Below are 22,860 nucleotides of genomic sequence, written 5' to 3'. Positions count from 1 at the left end.
TCCTCCTTTTTAAATACTGAAATATAGTACTCAATAAAGACCTCACCCACAACCTCTGCATGCAAACAAATTTATCCATTTATCCTTGTGGTCCTACATCTTCTTTTGCCCCCTCCTGGCTTTCCTAATTTCTTCCTGAGTTCTGTCTTGCTCCTGATGTACGTATAGAATACCCTGGTATTCTCTTTAGTCGTACTTGCCAATGACTTTCCGTGACTCCCTCCTGGCTTTCCTAATTCCTTTCTTGAATTCTTTTATGGTTTTTTTAATAATGTTCAAGACCTCTGTTTGATTCTAGCTTCCTGAGATTTATATGCTTCTCGCTTTTCTTCTTGACTAAATTTATCATCACTTTTGATATTCTAGGTTCTCTTACTTTGCCATCCTTGTCTTTCCTTCTGACTAGAACATGCCTGTCCTGTACTTAGTGCATTTGGTCTTTAAGTACCCTCCACATGTTGGGTGTGGACTTGCCCAAAAACAGCTGTTCCAATTAAGTCTCCCTAATTCCTGCCTAATGCTCTTGTAATTTGCCCTGCTCTAACTTGATACTCTCCTAGAAGGTCCAAATCTATCCTTATCTATAGCTACCTCAAGACTTACGGAGTTTTGGTCACTGTTCCCTAACTGCTCACTCACTGAAAGGTTGCTCACCTGGGCAGACTCACTACCCAACACTAGATCCAGTGCAGCCCCTCCTCTTGTTGGGCTATCTACATAACAATTTTAAGATACCCTCCTGGATGCACCTAACAAATTCTGCACTATCTAAACATCTTTTATTAAGAAGGTCCTAGATTATGTTAAGGAAGTTGAACAAATTAATGTTGTAATGCAGTCTTCAGGGTAGTAAACCCTGAATCTTGTACATTGGAAGACCTGATGTAGATTGGGGGAATGCTTCATCTAACACCTTTGCTCCTCCCACCACAAAAGATGGAATTTTCTAGTGGCCACCCATTTCGATCTTAATTCCTATTTCCATTCCAACATGCCACATGTGGCCTCCTGTACTGGCATGTTGAAGCCACATTCAGGTTGTTGCCAACTTGATAGCAAGAAGACTGATTTTTCTAACTTCTGATAATTCCCCCCCCCCACCACCACACTTTCACCCTTCTCTCTTTTTTTCCCATTTTATTTTGGCTCCCCTCTTACCCCTTCTCACCTGCCCATCACCACCCCCTGTTGTCACTCTTTCCCTTTCTCCCATGGTCAACTGTTCCTCTCCTATCAGGTTTCTCCTTCAGGCTTGCACCTTTTTCACCTATCACCTCCCAGGTTCTCACTTCAACTACCCCCCACACCCATCTTCCCCTCCCTCCATCACCTATCGCCTGCCAGCTTAAACTCCTTCCCCTTCCCCCACCACCTTATTATGGTTTTTTCCTCCTTTCTTTCTAGTTCTGATGAGGGGTCTCGGCCTGAAAAGTCAACTGTTCATTCTTCTTTGTAAATACTGCCCAGCATGCTGAGTACCGACAGCATTTTGTGCTTGTTGTTCTCGTGAAATAATAGCCTAAACACACAAAATTCAAATAAGAATATGGTCATTGTCAGCATTTATTAAAGTCTAACCTTTGATTGGGCCTTAAAAAAATAGTATTGTATGCACTTAACAATAGTTGACTGGATAATAAGTCATAGCAAGAAAGTCTGGCAGTATTGCTTTGAGCTAGCTCCAAGAGTTGCAGGAGTGGAATTTTTGAAATACCTGATTTATTTTCCTCCTCTTTGTGAGGGGATGTCTGATTTCCTCTTAACACCTTCTCTGAAGAGTGCAGTTACGACTAGAAGATTGAGCCTGTGTCTGACAATGTGCCAATTTTACAGGTTGGAGCAGCAGTGTGTTACAACACATTTGATTAAATGTAACCCTATCAAATATTGAGTAAATGAGTGCAGTTATTGTATTCATCCACATGTCTTAAATTGTGCTTTATTTTTTTAAAACCAATTCTGCTTTCATTGTTCTGGCTATTGGTGATAATAGGTATTGGAGGATGACTTGCAAGAAGCCAGGAATCAAGTGGAAAAGATGAACAATAGATGTAATGACCTGTCATCTCACCTTGGGGATCAACAGAATGAACTAAGACTGAAGGGCTCTGAAGTCACTAAACTTAGGCAAGTGATGTTTTGGAAAATATAATGAATTTTACAAGATCAGTTGAATGTGCCAAATAGTGTAATAATGGGTAAACTTTCTGTTTTGAATTAACAGTAAGGTATAAAATGTAAGAGGAATGTTCTTTAATTATAGATTGAGAGCACAGGCTTCCTAACAATAGAAATTATTTATAAGTGCACATATTTCAGAGATCAAATATACAGTATACTATTCAAAATACTCAAAATACTAAGGTTGTGTTACATTTTAATTAATGTTGAATTTGACAGAACAGCAGGAACACACAAAAGCCTAGGTTAAAGGTTCAACATGCCCAGACTTTAGTTTTATGTGACAGCATGTAAATCTTTCCTGCATTAAAGCTAAAGGATTAGTACTGCATATTTGAAAAGCTGCTGAGAAATGGAAAACTCAAAAGGGAAAGCCATAATAACTAGGCTCTTTCATTCATTAACGTTTTGTCAGATTGGGTGGGTCCATTAATTTGTATGAAAAAGCTAACATTTCCTGAGAAGTAGCATTATGTAAATGCTAAACCTGTATTCAGATGCAGTGAGATATTTGATCAATTTTATCTGTAGACTTTTGTTGCAGTCAAACCATAACTAAAGAATCTTGCTAGATTTCATTGCGTGTTTTCTATAAGAAGGTAATGACAGTGTCAGAAAACACAACTAGAATAGTGGATTGCCAAACGAGGGCATACACCTGTTGATAGTTGGGGCATACAGACAATTCTAATTCTCATTGGACATGGAATATAGCTTTATATTTGGACCAACTTTGCCATCCTTTAATGTTGAACCTATTCCAGACATTGAAACATAAATGGAGTTTCATTGATGCTATTAATGTGCACTTGAAAAATGATATCGTTGACATTCTGCCCCACCTCCACAAGATTACTAGTATTGTTAACCTGGGGAAATAGGTCTGTCTACTACTTACTTGAATGATTTGTGTCAAATTATTGAGGCATGTTAACAGTGTAGTTCCAATAGTACTTTCAATTAGGCATCAAGTTCAAACCTTCAAGGTTCTTCACATTTCCAAATGCATATTGAAATTGGATTCTGACAGCTTTTAGTCTTATTAACATAGTTTTACAGGATAATGGCTTTACTGTTACAAAAATTTTGCCTTAAATTGTATTAAAACAATCATGCTGACAAATAGGTGGTTTTACATCATACTACAACGTGAATCAGGTCACAAGGTTTTTCTATTCTCATGTAAACAAAGGGTGAGTCATGTCATACTGGCATAATTTTGCTTTGCAACAGATTAGCATTGTGAAGTAGTGAAATTAAAAAAAATGCTGAAATAGGCTAGCTATGGAATTACTGAAAACTGTTCTGAATGAACTTAGGCTGCTGGAGAAGTGCTCAGTCGTGGAGAAAAATTTCCATCAGTTTTAATGTCACCTCTCTGTTTCTGTATCTTAATGTGCTTAAAACAGATTGAATAAATTGGAGCAGTAAGAGATTCCCTGGGATATGTTGGATCTCCAAATTATTTTAAATATTTAAATAAGATTAGAAATGATATGCAGTATACAAAACTTGGTAATAAATATGGCAGTGTTATGCAATGAGTTTCTGCAACATAAAAATAAGTTCTTTATGAAAAGATAGTCAACCAGTATGTTGGCAGTCTACCTATACGACATCTGGTTTCACTTGACCATGATAATGTTTTATTGGACTTGATCCAGGGAATCCTGTGTTAATGGGAAAGAATTTTGGAAGTATGTTTCCTTCAAATAGAAACTGTGTCATAGTTGAATACTGTAATTTCAGTGGTCTGGTTGAAGCATAATTGTATAATTTATCAAGTTCTTCCATGTAAACAAAAGCAATATACAAGGATTTAATTTATCCCTTTCTCCCCATAGAGGAATGCCCTCATTAATCACTTCTTCACCCATTGTCATCTGCACCCAGTTCAGAGAAGATTAGACATAATTTACTTTGGATTAAACATGTTAGTTTTGCCCTGGCATTCTTTATCTTAACGAATATTGCTGAAATTGGTTGTGCAAATATTGTGGTTTGAGAAAGAATACTGTGTTCAAAATTGCTGCAACATTGACTGAATATTACAACAATGACTGTACCTGGAGAAAAGAATACTTCATTTTATGTGAATCAGTCTGACTTCCTGAGGTCATGGAAGGTACTAAGGTACTGCAAGCAAGTTCATTTTCCTTTTCATCTCGAGATGAACCTTTGCAGGTTGATCAAACCAAATATTGGACAATCTTCTAACAGGTATATTTTATTAAGGCTATTTGAAATGTGTGTATATATGAAAATTTAAAAGCTTGTTCAGTGTGAATGCAGAGAGGATTCATACAACTGCAGCAGAATGTAAAACTTTAATTGTACTGCCATCTACAGAAAGTAAGTTGGCTCCAAGCTGATAAATGATGTATATTAACTGTAAGCTGCTTACTTTCACATGACTCATAAACTATGCAGAATATAATTGAGTGTGTGAAATGGTGTGAATAAAGAGAATTATTATTAATTAGACTATTTAAATATCAGATTTGTGTTGTATTCCTACTTGGTTATTACTTCAGTAAAATCTGAAGTTTGCAGTACTTTGTTTTAATTTTTTTTGAGGCAATAAACTACGATGATCTTTTGCCTCGAACATGAAATATTCTGAAGTTTATGCACTCAGTGTTGATAATAGCATTGCTGGACCATATGGAAGACTTATTTTTTTCAAATATTGTCTTGTTTCAATGTATCTTTCTAAATAGCACTTATGTTTTCTTCACACTAATTAGTGATGTTTATTTAAATATTAGCACTTAATTTGTGTTTATTTGACATTTCTATGTTGTGTATTTATATTGGAGGAGATGAAATCTATATGTTCATTTAAAAACTTGCATGGAGATGCATATTTTATAGAAATTACTATTGATTTTGCTCTGTGTGGCACTACAGCAGTAATATTGACCAATATACAGTTCAAGTCTTTATTGAATTAAGACATTTTCTCATACTTGAATGTCCATATTCTATGAGCATTTATTAAAATAAAATAAATTAAAAATTAGAGAATTTGTATTCTAAACTAATGATACACCTCTCAGTTTTGAACATGGAGAGTAATTTCTGATGATTAATGGTCTCTTGTGGAAATTTAAAGATGGGAGTGGTGTGGTCATTTTTGAAATACTTAATACACCAAAGCAATAGGGCTCATGAAATACAATCTTTATCTTGGTTACTGGAAGACTCATTGCTTTATGTAGAGATTTTAAATACACTGTCCATCTTGTATTGTTCATTCTTTTGGGTTAAAAGGAGCTTAAGACAGATGTAAAGAGTGCTTCAGGTGAGACTAACTGGTACTATGTACAAATCCCGATAAATTTAAATTCTAAACCACCACCTCCTATTCCTTGTTCCCAGTTGTGCAATAACCACATGAATCTGGCTAATTCTTTGCTATCTAGAGAATGGTATTTGTTATAACTGGAAACTACTTTTGTGGTATAGTTGTGTGTAAGTAAGTCTCGTAAATAGCTAATGTTATGACATTATCACAAAAGCAAGTGTTAACAGGTGGTTAGTCTGCAATAAAGTAGTTATCCTTGTGAAGCTTCTGATGTCATCCAGACATTAATATAGTTTAGATATACTGTATGAGGACTCCAAGACTGGTTCACACACCGTGACGACGTTCTGCATGTGCTCCACTGTGTTTATTGCTCTTAAGAGATGGCATTGTAGCGTAGCGGTTAGTATACAGTGCCAGTGACACTGGTTCAATTCTTGCCATTTCCTGTAAGGCGTTTATATGTTCTTCCCATGACCATGTGAGTTTCCTCTTAGGTGCTCTGGTTTTTTCCTCATCCCAATGATGTGGCCTAGTAGGTTAATTAGTCAAATGGGTGTAATTGGGTGGTGTGAGTTTATTAGGCTGGAAGTGCCTGTTACTGTGCTATATTTCCACAGAGATGTGAATTCATTTCTGTTACTGTCTCATTTGTAGGAAGATTGTAGGTTTTTCTAATATGAAAAATTCAGTAAGTGTGCTCCTGTTCCTATTGAGAGTTTATATGTCTTTGACCTGCTACATATTTGCATTCTTAATAAATTCTGCATAATTATTTTTAGCTTCTTCATAACTTATTTGCACCAGACAAAAGAACTTTGTAGTATAAAGCCACAAATTAATGTTGCTAATGGTAAATTTAACAATTTTAACGACATTATTAATTGATACTGGAAGACGACTTTGACTTTTCAATCATCTGCAGTTTAACAGTCAGATGTAAATACTCCTAAAAATTTGATCCAGTGGTTTCAAATTTAAGATTACAAGAAGAAAGTCATGTAAAAGGGAAGCCTGCTTGCTGCTATCTTTGACTTTGCCCCATCATTTTTTAATTTGGAAAAGATGTGAGATTAAGATGAAAGAATGTCTGAATAAGATTTGGGTGGAAAGTGTGGCCAAGAGCCATGTTGGAATCTTTCCAGTCATGTTCATTGTGTTGATTAGCAATCTGTGTAGTCACAAAGAAGGAACGTGTGACAACTAGCTCGGAATACTTTTATCAGGTACTCATTTAATGTACTCAGCAGCAGTGGTGATAAACTGCTGTAATGTAGACACATTTAATGTGTTCTGGTCAGCTTTTAAAACTTTCAGTTAGATTCCAGCATGCACTTAAAAGTTTCATGCCCTGGTCATATTTCCTTCCTTGTTTAAACAGTTTTGTTCTTGTTTTTTCTCTGCTTTATGATGGTCAGAAGCAAGTTTGAACAGAAAAGCAACACACACAAAATGCTGGTGGAACGCAGCAGGCCAGGCAGCATCTATAGAGAGAAGCGCTGTCGATGTTTCGGGCCGAGACCCTTCATCAGGACTTACTGAAAGGAAAGATAGTCGAATGGTCTTGGCCCGAAATGTCAACAGTGCTTTTCCCTATAGATGCTGCCTGGCCAGCTGCGTTCCACCAGCATTTTGTGTGTGTTGCTTGAATTTCCAGCATCTGCAGATTTCCTCATGTTTGAACAGAAAAGAGTTCTTTGCTATCTGCAGACTTCAGCAGTTGTTTAGAATTGTTTTGATCACTAAGAATTGTTTATTTTTTGATGATTTTAAATTTCTTTTTTCCATTCCTTATGCTTTAATAATGACATTAAATTTTGACATTTCCTCCTTAAGCCAAATAATTTTTTATGTGTGTTATAGTGTTTGCTGCCTCACATCTCCATTTTGCTGCTGCTCTGTGGCTGTGTTTGTGTATGTGTGAGAGAGAGTGAGTGAGTGCTTGGGAGGAAGAAAAGGGGCTTGTTTCGCTGTTGGTGTTTTGTTGTTGTGTTGCTCTGCTGAACAATGTAGCCATGCTATGTTGGCCTGGAGTGTGTGGTGACATTTACAGGCTGCCCTCAACACATCCTTGGTTGTATCGGTTAACACAATCAACACATTACACTGTATGTTTCGATGTACATGTGATAAGTAAATGTATCTGAATTTGCTTGGAGGGGTTGGCGATAGAACAAAGTGATTCGATGCAAAATGCTAACTGCATTCTCTAATGGTTGTTATTGTATGATGCCTATCACCAGCTTTTAGATTTTTTTTCAGTTATGTTTGGCATTTGCTTTATCATCTGGATACTGTCTATGGTTGATATCCCATGCTGTTGCTCACAGACAAAGAAGAGTTGTGTGTCTTTGTATCTCAAGAGAGTGTAGAGACTGCAGTTCATGCATGTGGTCATGTTTATGTTTTCCACTGGAGATTTAAATGTTCTTCCTTACTTCCTAAGTAAAACAGCCAGCATAATCAAAGATGCCATCCACCATGGACGTACTCTGTTCTCCCTTCCAATTGGGCAGAAGATTAAGAAGTTTGAAAGCATATATCATCAGGCTGAAGGACAGCCTCTATCTTTGCCAGTGTTATCAGACCCTTGAATGGATCTTGTACATTAAGATGGAATCTTGACCTCTCAATCTCCCTTGTTATGATCCTCCACTTTATTGTTAACCTGCGTTTGACCTTTTTGGTAGTTTTTGTACTTTATTTTGCATTGTTATTGTTTTACATTATCCTACATCAATGCACCGTGTAATGATTTGGTCTGCATGAACAGTATGCAAGACAAACTTTTCACTGTATCTTGGTAGATATGATAATAATAAACCAATACCAGTATTTGATGGGAGACAAGGCACTCTTAAGATCTTTGGATCTTAAATTAAATAATTTAAATTAATAATACTTCATTTTATAGAAGCAGAAAATGCTAGACACACTCAGCAGGTTGGACTCAACTGTCTGGGTGGCACAAATGGTGCAGCTAGTTAAGTCACTAATGTCCAGTGCTAGAGACCTGGAGTCAATCCTGAGTTCAGGTACTGCCCATGTGGAGCCTGCATGTTGTATTTGTACCCCCAACAGGTTTTCTCAGGATATTCTGGTTTTTACCCCCTCCTTCCAAAAACACATAGATTAATAGGTTAACTAGAATTGGGGAGGGAGGTGGGAGGAAGTTGAAGAGTATGTGAGAAGAATAAAGAGGGAATTAATGTAGGATTACTGTAAAATGGGTGATTTATAGCTGATGTGGGCCTTGTGGTCAGGTGGACCTGTGCAGAGAGAAGCAGTTATAAGATGCAGGCAAGGGAAGGAGGAGAGTAAAGAACAAAGAAAAGGTTTTTAACAAATGGAGGCACTGGGAGAGAGTGGTTGACTTAAGTGATGGTAATGACATTGATTCAAAGAGTGTGATAAATAGAAGTAAATAACAGAAGGCATTTTTTGCAGATATAAACAAAGATAAATATGAATCTATGAGGAGACAACTATATTTTAAAAATATGAGAAAGTAGTTGATCATCAGAAATTCAATTCTGACTCTAGAAGAATATAATGTGGCTAACTGCAAGGATTTTCCTTAAAGTTGCATTGAGCTTGGCTGGAATAACATAGGAAGCCAAAAATAGCAGTCCTAAGTGGAGTGGAATGAAAAATTAACATGACTGTGCACTTGAATCTTTAGCTTCAGATTTAACTTTTCTGCATGTATGTTGAAACATACAAAGAAATGTATCATTTGCATCAACGACTAACACAGTCTAAGGATTCCTCTAGGGGCATTCCACAAGTGACGCCATGCTTCCAGCACCAACACAGCATGCTCACCAATTTACTAATCTTAACAAGATGTCTTTGGAATGTGACAGGAAACCAGAGTGGCTGGAGGAAACCCACATGGTCATGGGGCGAATGTATAAAATCCTACAGATAGCAACGAGAATTAAACCTTGCAATCATTGGTACTCTAAAGCATTACGCTACCATGCCACTCTTATAAAATGTACAGGGTATTGTAGCAAATTGAATGGAAAGGAAGGATGTAATCACCCAGTGCATCAGTTTCTATAGTGTGTATGTCACTGGGTATAAAGTGCTGAAGGTCTCTGCCGACTTGAGCTACCCCAGTGCCAAAGAGGGGATCAAATTTGTGCCTCCTCATGCGCCCAAATTTGTTCATCAAGGAAAGAGAGGATCAGGTGGCCTAGATCATCAGACAATGTATCTTGGGAGCAGTTCGTTGACGACCGGGATTGCATCTTGGAAGCTACATTGGCAGGACCTGTCTAGAGGAAAACTGATTCCCTCACAACCTTTGTGTTCACCTTTGCTAAAGAGTGATTCAGCCCAGTGGAGAAGAAAGAGGATCTTAAACCATCATGGCAACCAAACAGGAAGGAAAAGGAGGTTTGCCACCTGAGAAGTGAGATAAAACCCCTGAATAATTCAAAAAATTGTCAGTTCACCTGACAAAAAAGTGTCAAAGATCGAACCAACAAACTGCAGGAACAGCTGCACAAGTTCAGGAGGGTGGAGCAGCTGTGAAAACAAAGAAGGGAGAAGGAGAATGCAGTTTCTTTAAAAGCCCATTCACATTCACCAGAGGTCTTCTCAGCCAGTGAAAATTTTGCACTCCAACCAGTTCAAAGCAGGAGGTGGGAGAATTTCTGCGGGATTCACACAGCGATCCCCTTAGGAATTGGGCGAGACTTCAATCCAAAAGTCCGCCAAACAAGAATCCCAGCAGTTGAACTGAACATGGCAGAACGTACATGGCAGGAGGTCCAGGATTTCATCAACAGACCAAAGTCATCTGCTGCCCCAGGACCAAGTGGTATACCCTCCAAGGGTAGAAGATATGCCCCAAACTCCTAAGTTGTGGAAGATAATGAAGAAGATTTACACCAAAGGCTCTTTCCCACCAAGCTGGAAAAAGGCTGAAGGGTACTTCGTTCCCAAGGAAGAAGATTGCTCTGCATCATTGAGTTTAGGACAATCTCCATCCTTAGCATGGAGTACAAGATCATCTTCTTGGTGCTTGCGAGAAGGCTGAACTCTTACTTAATGGAGAACCACTGTATCAACACATCCATCCTGAAAGGTGGCATCCTGGGTTTTTCTGGGTGCCTTGCACACACCTCAATAATCAGTCTATTTATCTGTAGGGCCAGGTAGAAGAAAGGCGACCCAACAGTTGTCTGGTTAGACCTAGCCAATGTCTACTGATCAATTCCACATATCCTATCCAGGTTGGCCTGGACCTCTATCATATCCTATCAGTAACACAAGACACAATCTACCTAGGAGGATTCAAGCTATGCTTCACTTCAGCCCACTTTACATCCAGGCGGCAAGACTTCCAAAAAGGGATTCCAACTGACTGTACATACCATCTCCCCCATCTTGTTTGTCATGGGTATGAACTTCTTCATATCAGCAGCAGAAGTAACGTGAGGCCTGGTCTTGGAGCCCGGCATCCAACAACATACAATATGGGGGGGGGGCTGGTGGGGGTTTTTCACAGTAACCATTGTAACCCATGTCTGAGCCAGAGGGGTATCAGAAATCCTGGACATCTTAGCTATCAAGGCAGGGAAGTCTAGATGCATGGTGATCAAAAAGGGCAGGATTACTAGTAAGATCAGACTTCAAGTCATTCCATCCATAGAGGACAACCCAGTAAAGTATCTTGGAAAGTGCTTACAGGCAACAATGGTGGACAGTGCCAACATTACTGACACTGTAAAGCAGACTGAAGAGTGGCTGAAGAAGATTGACAAAACTTGACTCCCTAGGAAGTTTAAGACATGACTCTTCTGACATGATCTATCAAGGCTTCTCTGGCTTTTCACAGTGTATGAATTCCCAATTACCACTGTAGGCAGTGTGAAGAAAGTCAACAAGCACCTGTGGAGGTAGCTGGGGATCCCTTGAAGTTTTTTCTTCAGCAGGGCATTACATAAGATCAGGTCAGCGACAGTTGCCATTGTCATCGGTAGTGGAGGAGTTCAAGGTGACAAAGTGTAGAGTCCTGTTGAGACTGAGGAGCTCTGATGACAAGCTAATTATCCAAGCAGGAGTCAGAACAAAATCAGGCTGAAAGTGGGCCACCAACGTGGCCATAGACCATGCAGTGAGCTCCCTGCAATTGAGAGACATCATTGGCAACCCATGTCTGGGATGGCGATGCCTGAGATGGTATTGGTGGAGATTAAATAGAATAAGTATTGGTTGGAATGCATCCTTTGAAAAAAAGGGAATATGAAATTAGTGATATAAATCCTGTTGGAGGTGTAAGATGTTACTGGGGATGATCCAAAGGAGGTGGAGACAGGTGGGATGGAAAGTAATGGTAAGGGAATCCTAAACCTTCTCTGAATGGGGAGGAGAGGGGTTGGGGGGAGCTGTGGAAAAAGGAACAGGCATAGATTTGTATTTGGGGCAACACACACAAAATACTGGAGGAACTCCAGCAAGTTAGACAGCATCTATGGGAAAAAAAGTACAGTCGATGTTTCGGGCTAAAACCCTTCAGCAGGACTGGAGGTAAAAAAGCTGAGGAGTAGATTTGAAAGGTGGGGGGAGGGGAGCGTGCCCTACCCCCACCTTTCAAGGACAAGCATCAGGAGGGAGGTAGTGGAGAGGGATGAATGGACAAGGGAGTCGCATAGGGAGAGATTCCTGTGGAAAGCAGAAACTGGGGGAGGGGGAGGGAAAGATGTGTTTGGTGGTGGGATTCAGTTGAAGATGGCGGAAGTTTTGGAGAACTATGTGCTGGATACGGAGGCTGTTGGGGTGGTAGGTGAGGACAAAAGGAACCCTATCCCTAGTAGGGTGGCGGGAGGATGGGGTAAGAGTTGATGTGCGTGTATACTGCGTATGTTAATTCAGAATGGCTTCATTGTTTGTTAAAAGTAAAACTGCTTCTTTGCTAACTGGAGGGGGTGTATTGTATGGCTCAGCATTCTTGAAGTTGCTCGCAGTCTGTTTGGGTTTATAATTGCTGATAACAGGATTGTATTCATTTGTTAGCCAATGGGGTTGGATGTCATTTTTTTCTTGTGGGTCTGGGAGTGAGGTTTTCGCAGTCTTTTGGGAGAGTGGGGAAGAAGATGCCGAATAAGGTGGATGTGTGCCGCACTGCTCGGTTGATCACCTGGGCGGTCCCTGGTGCGAGGTTATGGAGGTCGGAGAAAAGCGAAGGGTGATCAAACGGTTCAATGGTTGAGCTCCAACGATGTGTACTAAATTGACTGAACTCTGATAAGTTTGGCACTTTTAACTTTATTTTCATATTCCTTAACTGTATTTGGTGTGAGTTTGATATTGTGTGTACGACACTGCATTAACTTGGGTTCCACAGCACCTGCGTATACGGGAAGAGGTGTTGGCGAATGGCTGGAAGTTCCCCTAAACATATACCAACCAGCCTGTTGCACGTGAAATGGAAGAGATGCAGTTGAGGGTGGCATTGATGGTGGAGGAAGGGATGCCCTTACTTTATAAAAGGAGGACATCTCCTTTGTTATAGAATGAAAAGCCTCATCCTGAGAGCAGATGTGGCAGAAACGGAGGAATTGAGAGAAGGGGATGTATCTTTACAAATAGCAGGGTTCTTTTCCTTCCCCCTTCCACTTTCTGCTTTCCACAAGGACCGCTCCCTATTCGACACTCTTGACCATTCATCCCTCCCCACTGATCTCCCTCCTGGCACTTATCCTTGTAAGCGGAACGTGTGTGTCACTTGCCCCTGCACCACCTCCCTCACTACCATTCAGTGCCCCAAACAATCCTTCCAGGTGAGGTGATATTTCACCTGTGAGTCTGTTGGGGTCATATACTGTGTTCGATGCTCCCAGTGTGGCCTCTTGTATATTAGTGAGACCTGATCTCCTCTCTCTTTAGTCATCCTTTTACTCTTAATGTAGCTATAGAATCCCTTGAGATTTTCCTAACCTCCCCAGCCAGGTCCATCTCTCCTGATATCCCTATTAAGAGTATTCATTTTTTACAGTCATCCTCCCAACATCCTAAAACCAATAAATGCTTCCTTATTTTTCATGACTAGAGTCTCTATGTCTCATCAATAGGTTCCCAAACTTGCCAGGTTTACCCTTCACCCTATCAAGAACTTGCTGCTCCTGGATTCTTGATATCACACTTTTAACAATCTTCTACTTGTCACTTTCCTTCAAACAGTTTCACCCAATCAACCTCTGCTAAATCCTTTTTAATTCTCCCTAAGTTATCCTTGCTGTAGTTGAGTACCTGAACCTGTACACCTGTCCTACCTTTTTCCTTTGTTCTCTTAAAACTAATAAAATTATTGTCACTGCCTCATTCTCCAAGAGATGGTCCAGTATTGTATCCTCCCAAGTATGACCCTCTATATTATTGATTCAGAAAACTTTGCTGAGCAGATTTTACAAATCTTGACTGTTCATACCCTTAACACTATGTGGCCTAATGAATGCCACTTATTCTTACACTAGTACAATCCTATTATTCTTACAACTATGAGCAATTTCTCTACATACCTCCAACTCAAGCTCTTACTGACTGTTGGGGTGTTGATAATATAGCTCCACTATAGACTCCCTCCCCTTTTTTTTTGAAGTTGTACTTGTATGGCTTCACTGAACAATCCCCCAAAAATGTAATTTCCAAGTATTGCTTTTGTATCCTCCCTTATCAAAAAAGGCAACACCACCTCCTTGGTTACCTGCATTTCTGTCAATCTTGTAGCATCCTGGAATATTGAGCAGCAAGTCCTACCCTTCTCTCAGCCATGTTTCTGTTGTGGCTATAACATCATAGTCCTCAGAATGAATCCACGTTCAACCTCGTCTGCCTTGCCTGTTAAACCTTAAACTTTGAAATAAGTGCAGTTTAAGTAAATATTCCTTTCCCTGTTTTTACTGTGTCCCTTGCTATACTGATTAGTAGACCTGCTCTTAATGAATGCTGCTTTATCCCAGGACTTCCTCTTGATCAGAGACCCACCGTGTGTCAATATAGTTTAAAACCTCCTCATGTAAAACCAATGAATTTCCCTGCAAGGATACTGGGCACTCTCTGGTTCAAGTGCAATCCATCTCTCTTACTTTACTTGTTTTCCCCTCTTTCTTTCCAATCCCTTTTTACCCCCATTCTTTCAGAATCTGCAGCTAATTGAAATCAACTCATTGGATTCTGGTTGTTCATAAAGAAATCGATTTGTATTCCCTGTAAACTCGGATCCATGATACTTTTTTTTCCACTGCAATGTTACCAACTTTCACTTGTAGCAAGAGCCTGTAGGAAGGAATTTAAAAGTCTAAAGTTTATTGTCAGACCAATCCAGACAAAATCTGGATCAGTATGACAAATACTCAGCAAAAAGATAGAACTCCAACTATAAAACAGAAGTTAGTAGTTTGTTCCCTGAATGTTAACTTCTGAAAAGGCAAGTTGTTGCTGAAGTTTTGAAGATGGTATTTCAAAGGTAATAATTATATCTTAATTATTGTCAATTTTTGTCAACAACTATTGTTGTTTGTTAAAATTACCTATTAATGTTGAAAGTTTATTTTGATTAAAATTAATGGGATCCTAAAAGGAACAATTCTAAACCAAGTAAAATCTAAAGTTTCTGAGCATGTAATAATGGATTTCCTGTTCAACCAATGAAATGAATTGTGAGCAATTGCTTTGAAGTTTATGGAAAAAAAAAGTTTGCCCTCCAATCTGGGTGATGTGACATCAAAACTTGTAATAGAGTTCTCAATTGGCCCTCAACAACTTTAGCAATTGTGCTTCTACAGATGGCAATAAACTTATTTATATATAATTCATAAATTTATCACACAGGAAGGAGTTACTGGACTTGCAGGGCTTGTACAAAGAAAGCATTGAGCATGCAGCCCAACAAGCTGAACTCATCCAGCAGCTGCAGACATTCAATTTGGAAACCCAGAAGATGCTAAGGAATCAGGAGGATGCTCATGCTTTAGAGATTAAGACTTACCAAAAGGTTAGTGGTAAAGTTCTTGTAAGAAAATACAATTTGTGTAGGTTGCAAAAAAAATGTTACTTTTGGAAACCAGTTGGCATTTTCATATTTGCCTTTTGATTGCATCTTTGTAGACAGATCACTTGCTAACTTTTGATGGCATTGTTAACCTTTGGCAATATTATTTGCTGTTGTACTATAGTTTGCCTGGAGAACATTGCCTGCTTAGTGTACAGCTTATTTAAATCTTTATAAGTTGATAAATTCATAAGTTTATGAATTAAAGTAATAAAGATTGTTGAACTGATATTTTTCAGAAGAAGTTTAACAATAAAGGTGTATAGCTGAATAGTAAATTACAAAATGTGTTTTTTGAATCATGAAGTCATAGAGTTAAATGGCATAGAAAAAGGCCCTTTGACCCAATTCACTATGTCGTCAAAGTTGCCTACCAAAGCTGGTCAAATCTAACTGCATTTGACCATATCCTTCGAAAGTTTTCCTATCAATGCAACTGTTGTTAATGTCTTTTAAAACATTGTAATTGTATCGTCTGCACCACTTCCATTGACAACTCATTCCATATACCCATTGCCATCTGTGTGGAAGATAGTTTCCCTCTTGTACAGTACTATGATGAGCAGGACATCATATAATATTGCAAGTGTCTCATCAATATTTACAGTTTTAAAGTGACATCACAGCTGACCGACGCAAGATTGTGGTGCACTTGGTTGCAAAAGGCTTTCCAGATCCTACAAATGGTGCAAATGTTTGTCTTAAACTTTCTTCTTTGTTGCAAGACCCTGTTGGACATCAGTAATATAAAATACTGCAAGTGTCAATAGTTACGGGATTTGACTTGTCATTTTCCAAAGTAAACTCGCGAAGTGGCTTCTGCTATGAACAGGGAACTGCTTTCTAAAAGACATCTGTTTTGTGTGAAGAGGTCACACGTAAGCATTTTTAAAGATAATTCATCTTTTGAGTTAATTTGCTGCAGCATCAATACCTATCTCTTGAAGATGTTTACAGTTCTATAACAAGCTTCACTCTTTTGAAGAATGTTTTAAAATTTATGGTAGAATTTAGCTAATGTCAGATTTCCATAAGTCTGGTCTCACTTAACATGAAGAGTCACTGTAGATCCTTTTAAGTGTATAAAATGGAAATACAAGGGACTATGGCTGCTGGAATTTGGAGTAACAATCTATGAGTCCACACCACCAGTTTCAGGAACAGTTCCTACTTCTCAGCCATCAGGCTGTTGAACTATTGGGGGTATCTTTACTTGCCCCATTATTGAAATGTTCTCACAACTAGTGGACTCACTTTCAGGGACTCTCCATCTCATGCTCCTAATATTTATTGCTTGCTTATTATCATTATTATTATTATTTATTTATTTTTGTATTTGTATAGTTTGTCTTCTGCACTCTGGGTGAATGTCCTGGTTGAGCGTTCTTTCATTGATTCTGTTATCGTTATAATTCTATAGATTTATTGAGTATACCCACAAGAAGCTGAATCTCAGGGTTGTATATGATGACATATAGGTACTTTGATAATAACATTTGTTTTGAGTTCTTCCAGCAGATTGTTTGTTGCTTCAAATGTATGGTTGCTTTATTTGATAGTGGGAGAGAGGGGTGTATTGTATGCTCCTTTCTAACTTTTAAAAATTGTGTTAACTGAAGTATTGAAATCATACCTGTCAGACTGGGATATCATTTAGGTCAGGGATTCCCAACCTTTTTTATGCCATGGACTCCTACCATTAACCAAAGGGTCCATGGACCCCAGTTTGGATTTCCTTGAATTCAAGGAAAAGGGGTATGTTCTGACATGTTTCTGGGAAAACTCTCATTCTGAAATATTCTGAAATCATAATGAGAGCCATGTGGTGCAAAGTAGTGACTTCTAGTGCATATCCCCAATCTTCTTGTTCTTCCATTCCTTCGTAAGGATTTCTGTTCAAGATTGTTTAATGTCATTTCCAGTACCCAAGCATAAAGGTTCTGTAACCTTTCATTTGGGATTTATGCTTCACAGAGAAAGTCGTTTAGAAGGAAATACATGAACTGTAATACCTGCATTACCACATTCACATATCCAACACAGACTCTGAAGGTCAGAAGGGGTATTGGCAGAGAAGAGGAGTTGAGGCTAGAATATGTTAATCATTATCATATTGAAATATATCAGTCATTATTATCATGTTGAATGGCAGGGCAGGCTTGAGGAATTCTTAGGAGAAAATATTCCTGCTATTTTCTTATATTGTTTGAACTTCAATGCAACAAGACTACAAGTAGCATTAAACATTGCATTCACTTTATCATAAACTATTCACAGGAGCATAATCACATAGTGTTTCATATCAAGTTGGGCTGAAGTGTGTTTCTGTACTGTTTTGCTGTAACTCTATGACTAACAATGACAGAGATATTCAAACAGGCCAACAGCTTGGTCAAAGTTGGTAGGTTTTAACCCAGGCAACCTGTTCATATTCTATGCCTTCACAGTATGGTCCAGGTCAATTTTGACCCGGCCCAAGAATTCCCTCATAACATGTGTCTATACCAAATTTTGAACCACAGATCTATTTAGAATGTATAGATAGCCTATCTGACATTAATAAATGGGTGATTAATCCCTAATTAATGTTTCAGAGAGCAGGGAGACTATTTTACAGGTTTTACACCACTCGTTTATGGAGAAAAAACCTACTATCACAAAATATCATGTCCTATTTTACCTAAGACATGAAAACATAACAGCTATAATGATTTAAATATATTTTTGAATCTGAAAATATTTCCACATTCTGAAACTGTGGGCTTTATTTTGTAACCATTTATAACCATTACAACCATCAAGCACTGTCCTCACTACTATGTCATAAAAAATATCCTCATAACTACTATCTAATTTTAACTATTAATTCAACATTAACTAACATTTAACCAACAAACAAAACAAAAAAATGGCCTGCATTCAAAGCAGTGGTAGGAAACCGTGCATGTGTGGCCCTTGCACTTGTGCTTCCCACATTTGCAGTGTTGTCCCTGTTTTGCAGTCCCTTTTTTGCATCTCCTTTTCTTCTGTCCCCTTGAGTTGGCTTCTTGTGGGACTTGTTGTTGATCAGGGCCAGGATCAGATCGCTGTACTGCCCTTACCAGTGCTGATGAGGCTGCTGTGCGGGGAAGGTGGTGTCGACTTTGCATAAAAGGAGTCACAAGGGCCTTTCCAAACTCCTCCAATTCCTCTTGCTTGTTCTGCAGGTAGGGTTCAGCTCACTCCATATGACAAAGGCATTGTATGTTGATATATCAATGATGTTATGGAATATGGTGAAAGGCCAGCGGGCTGTTCTCCTCTTGCAGCTGTATGTGCCTGTTACTTTGTCAAGGTTGTCCACTCCTTTGTTGGCATTGTAGTGAAGGATGATGGCTGGTTTTCTGTCCTCCTGAGCGCTGACCTCTGCAACCTTATGTAATGTGCTCATAAGGATGACATTCTTATTCTTGTGCATATACAAGACAGCTGTGGTGTCATGGGTGAAAGCAGACTTAGAAGGGAAGACGTCTCTCTCCCTTGTTGCAATCAGAGCAGGTGGCAGCTCAGGCTTGTTCTGCCTCACAGTGCCCACCATTGTGATTTTCTTCTTCAGGAGCGCCTGACCAAGCTCATGAGATGTGAAGAAGTTGTCACAGGTCACGTTGTGTCCTCTTAGCACTTCCGTCATCTCCAACACAATGCGCATGCCTTGTTTTCTGTCCGGGGCTCCCCCCAGCTGGCTTCCCAGTATACACTTGCATATTCCAAGCATATCTGGAACGTGCATCACAGGCTGCCCATAACGTTATTCCAGATTGTCCTGGCTTCCTAGGCACGCACTGGCAGAAAGGACAGCGACCTGGTAAAACACAAAAGGAGGAAAAATCATTTAATATCACAACCAATTGCATGTGTATATTGAAGCAGTGATTAACTAGTCTAACAATAAAAGGGCAGGCATTTATTCCTCTGAATGGAACCAGTCTTTCATCCACTGTGACCTCAGGACCAGGGTTTTACATGAGAGGCAGCTGTTTCACCCACTTGTACCAGACATCTCTGATTGCTGCCAGTTTGTCAGTGACATGCCGTGTAGGTCTTGTCTCTCGGTTGTCAAATCTGAGCACTGCTGATATCGTACAGAACATTTCCAGGGACATGGTGGCATGAAAAATTGGTCTTCCCGTCTCAGCATTCCAAAGACTAGAAGCAGCCTCACCTCGGGACCTATATACACCAGCCAGTATTAGAAGCCCCATGTAGGTCAGTTACATGAATGGTCTTCCATTTTTGACCATACCGTTTAATCCCCTCCATGTTTGTCATTTCAATGGCAATTTTTTCAATGGCTGGAGGGAGGAAGAGCTGTAAAGTTAGAACCATAGAACATTACAGCACAGAAACAGGCCCTTCGGCCCTTCTTAGCTGTGTCGAACCATTTTTCTTTCTAGTCTCATTGACCTACACCTGGCCCATATCCTTCCATACCCCTCTCATCCATGTACCTGTCCAAGTTTTTCTTAAAAGTGAGCCCGCATTTACCACTTCATCTGGCAGCTCATTCCACAGTCCCACCACTCTCTGTGTGAAGAAGCCCTCCCCTAATGCTCCCTTTAAACTTCTCCCCCTTCACCCTTAACCCATGTCCTCTGGTTTCTTTCTCCCCTAGCCTCAGTGGAAAAAGCCAGCTTGCATTCACTCTATCTATACCCATCATAATTTTATATACCTCTATCAAATCTCCCCTCATTCTTCTTTGCTCCAGGGAATGAAGTCCTAACTTATTCAACCTTTCTCTGTAACTCAGTTTCTCAAGTCCCGGCAACATCCTTGTAAACTTTCTCTGCACTCTTTCAACCTTATTAATATCCTTGCTGTAATTTGGTGACCAAAACTGCACACAATACTCCAAGTTTGGCCTCACCAATGCCTTGTACAACCTCACCATAACATTCCAACTCTTATACTCAATACTTTGATTTATAAAGGCCAATGTACCAAAAGCTCTCTTTATGACCCTATCTACCTGTGAAGCCACTTTTAGGGAATTATGTATCTGTATTCCCTGATCCCTCTTCTACTGTACTCCTCAGTGTCCTACAGTTGTCCTAATGTTGGATGCTCATCTTGGAAGACCAGATCAATGACCTTGGGCACCAAGTCTTGTTGCCATGACCTCAGTCACTGAAGTGGCAGCTCAGGTACCTCGTAACGGACAATTCTCATGACAGTGTCAAGGACCCCCTTGAGCTCTGTCACTACCGTTCCTTAAAAAATATACAAAGACATGGCATGTACAGTTTCGCAGTTTCACGATTCCCTAAAACCACCATTTTCCTTGATTTGACCCACACTGGTACCCATATCTATTGAAAATCCATTTCAATAGATATGGGTCAAATTTGACCCGGAACAGCCTCAATGTACAAAAATTTGAGGCACTGTACAAAAGTGTAACATCTTTAAGTATTTTCATTTTTGTGCATTTTAGGTCACTTTAGGAAAAGTCATCAAATTTTGGCTAAAAAAAAAAGATATTTTGGGTGTTTTTACTGCTGTCAAATGTCAAAATGGGTCAAATTTGACCCGAACAGTATGTAAGGATTAAGGTAGGTTTTAAACATAGGGATAAAGATAGAAATAGGGAAATTTCAGATCTTTGGGCCTGTTTAGTTGTAGGTAAGGCTAAGGAGGTTGTAAAGGACAAGTTGCAGAAGCGTAATACAAGCTACGCATGAAGTTTGTTTATAGGAACAAACTTTGGTTTTATTATCCAGGTCAGCCAGTGATAGCATAATGTTGTTCATCCTTCGGAGTCGAAGACGACCACGACTTCTGTCAGGTGGAGTGTTTGTGACTGTGGGTCCGGAGGTGACTGGTGAGGCCAATCCAGGCTCTGAACGCTCGCCCACATGTGGGACACATGAGGGTAGGTGCTGCAGTGGAAGTGGAGGTAGCTTGAGCCTTGCGTGCGGTGTGTTTCCTCTGAGCCTCTGCAGTGCGTCTGATTTCTGCTGCATACACTCCTTTAGTGGTCCTGCTCCACCAGGTTGGGCGGTCCAGAGCAAGCGATTTCCAGCTACTGGGATTGATGTTGAGGTCTTTGAGGGGCACTTTGAGGCAGTCTTTGGAACGTTTCTTCTGCCCTCCAACTGAGCGCTTGCCCTGGCTCAGCTCTCCATACAGCAGCTGTTTTGGTAGTCGACTGTCAGATATTCTGATGACATGGCCAGACCATCTGGCTTGGGCTTTCTGTAGGAGGGTGTAGACGCTGTGGTGCTAGCCCGCTCCAGGACCTCAGTGTCTGGGACTTTGTCCTGCCATTGTACGTGGAGAAGTCTGCGGAGGCAGCTCAAGTGGAAGTAGTTTAGTGTGTCTGCTGTAGACAGTCCAGGTCTCGCTGGCATAGAGGAGGGTGGTGAGAACCACTGCTTGGTAGACCTTCAGCTTGGTGGTAAGGCTGAGTCCTCTCCGCTCCCATACATTCTCACGGAGTCTCCCAAAGGCAGCACTGGCTTTGGCATTTGTGTTGCTGATCTCTGCATCTATGTTCACCGCTCGTGATAGAGTACTGCCCAGATAAATAAAGCTGTCGACTGCCAGTAGCTTTTGCCCCTTTACTGTGATGTGTGGTTCCTGGTAGGGCTTTCCAGATGTAGGCTGGTACATAACTTCGGTCTTTTTGGTGCTGATTGTAAGCCTAAAGTTATCTCAGGCTCTTGAGAAGCAGTCCATTTCTCGCTGCATCTTCTGCTCTGTGCGGGCATTGAGGGCGCAAGCATAATAATGTATTGCCAAATAGCTCCTGTTTGCCTGGTCTGAGGAGATGGATCGCACCTGTGTGATCTTATGGATTCCATACTATCAGTCTCCATCGGGTGTATATATGGTGAGAGGTTGGCATCACTTGGACCTACTAATGGTGTATCAAGGATGAAAAGTTTGATATCAGTATTTTTTCTCTGGAACTACTATGAATTCTGGTTAATTGGGACACATCGGGACCACTACATTTTGGTCCAATTGCGTAACGTCCCAATTTGCTGGAGTTTCATGGAAATAGTTTGTCTTTCTTATACCTTTTTTAAAACTGAGTGTGGTGGCATCCGTCAGTCTTGAGAGACCATGGATCTGTGCGTGGAGTTTCCAGGGCGCAGGCCTGGGAAGGGTTGTATGGGAGACCGGCAGTTGCCCAAGCTGCAGGCCTTCCCCTCTCCATGCCACCGATGTTGTCCAAGGGAAGGGCACTAGGACCCATGCAGCTTGGCACCGGTGACGTCGCAGAGCAATGTGTTGTTCAGTGTCTTGCTCAAGGATACAAACA

The 22,860-nt window shown here is 40.1% G+C and overlaps 1 protein-coding gene across 5 annotated transcripts in view; it reads left to right on the top strand.

Annotated features, from left to right (window-relative positions):
* Nucleotides 1-22,860, top strand: part of cntln (centlein, centrosomal protein) — a 515,524-nt gene that overhangs the window by 115,345 nt on the left and 377,319 nt on the right. For 4 of the 5 annotated variants that reach the window (XM_059974895.1, XM_059974896.1, XM_059974893.1 and 1 more), the window contains 2 exons: nucleotides 1,994-2,127; nucleotides 15,335-15,497. The exons of the other annotated variant lie outside the window; for it this stretch is intronic. In XM_059974895.1, the coding sequence (XP_059830878.1) occupies nucleotides 1,994-2,127; nucleotides 15,335-15,497 (297 nt within the window). The remainder of the gene's footprint in view (nucleotides 1-1,993; nucleotides 2,128-15,334; nucleotides 15,498-22,860) is intronic. 5 annotated transcript variants of the gene reach the window in all.

This window comes from Hypanus sabinus, chromosome 7, assembly GCF_030144855.1.
Source record: "Hypanus sabinus isolate sHypSab1 chromosome 7, sHypSab1.hap1, whole genome shotgun sequence".
In the NCBI taxonomy this organism is placed as follows: domain Eukaryota; kingdom Metazoa; phylum Chordata; class Chondrichthyes; order Myliobatiformes; family Dasyatidae; genus Hypanus; species Hypanus sabinus.
This window is presented reverse-complemented; position numbering and strand designations above follow the sequence as displayed.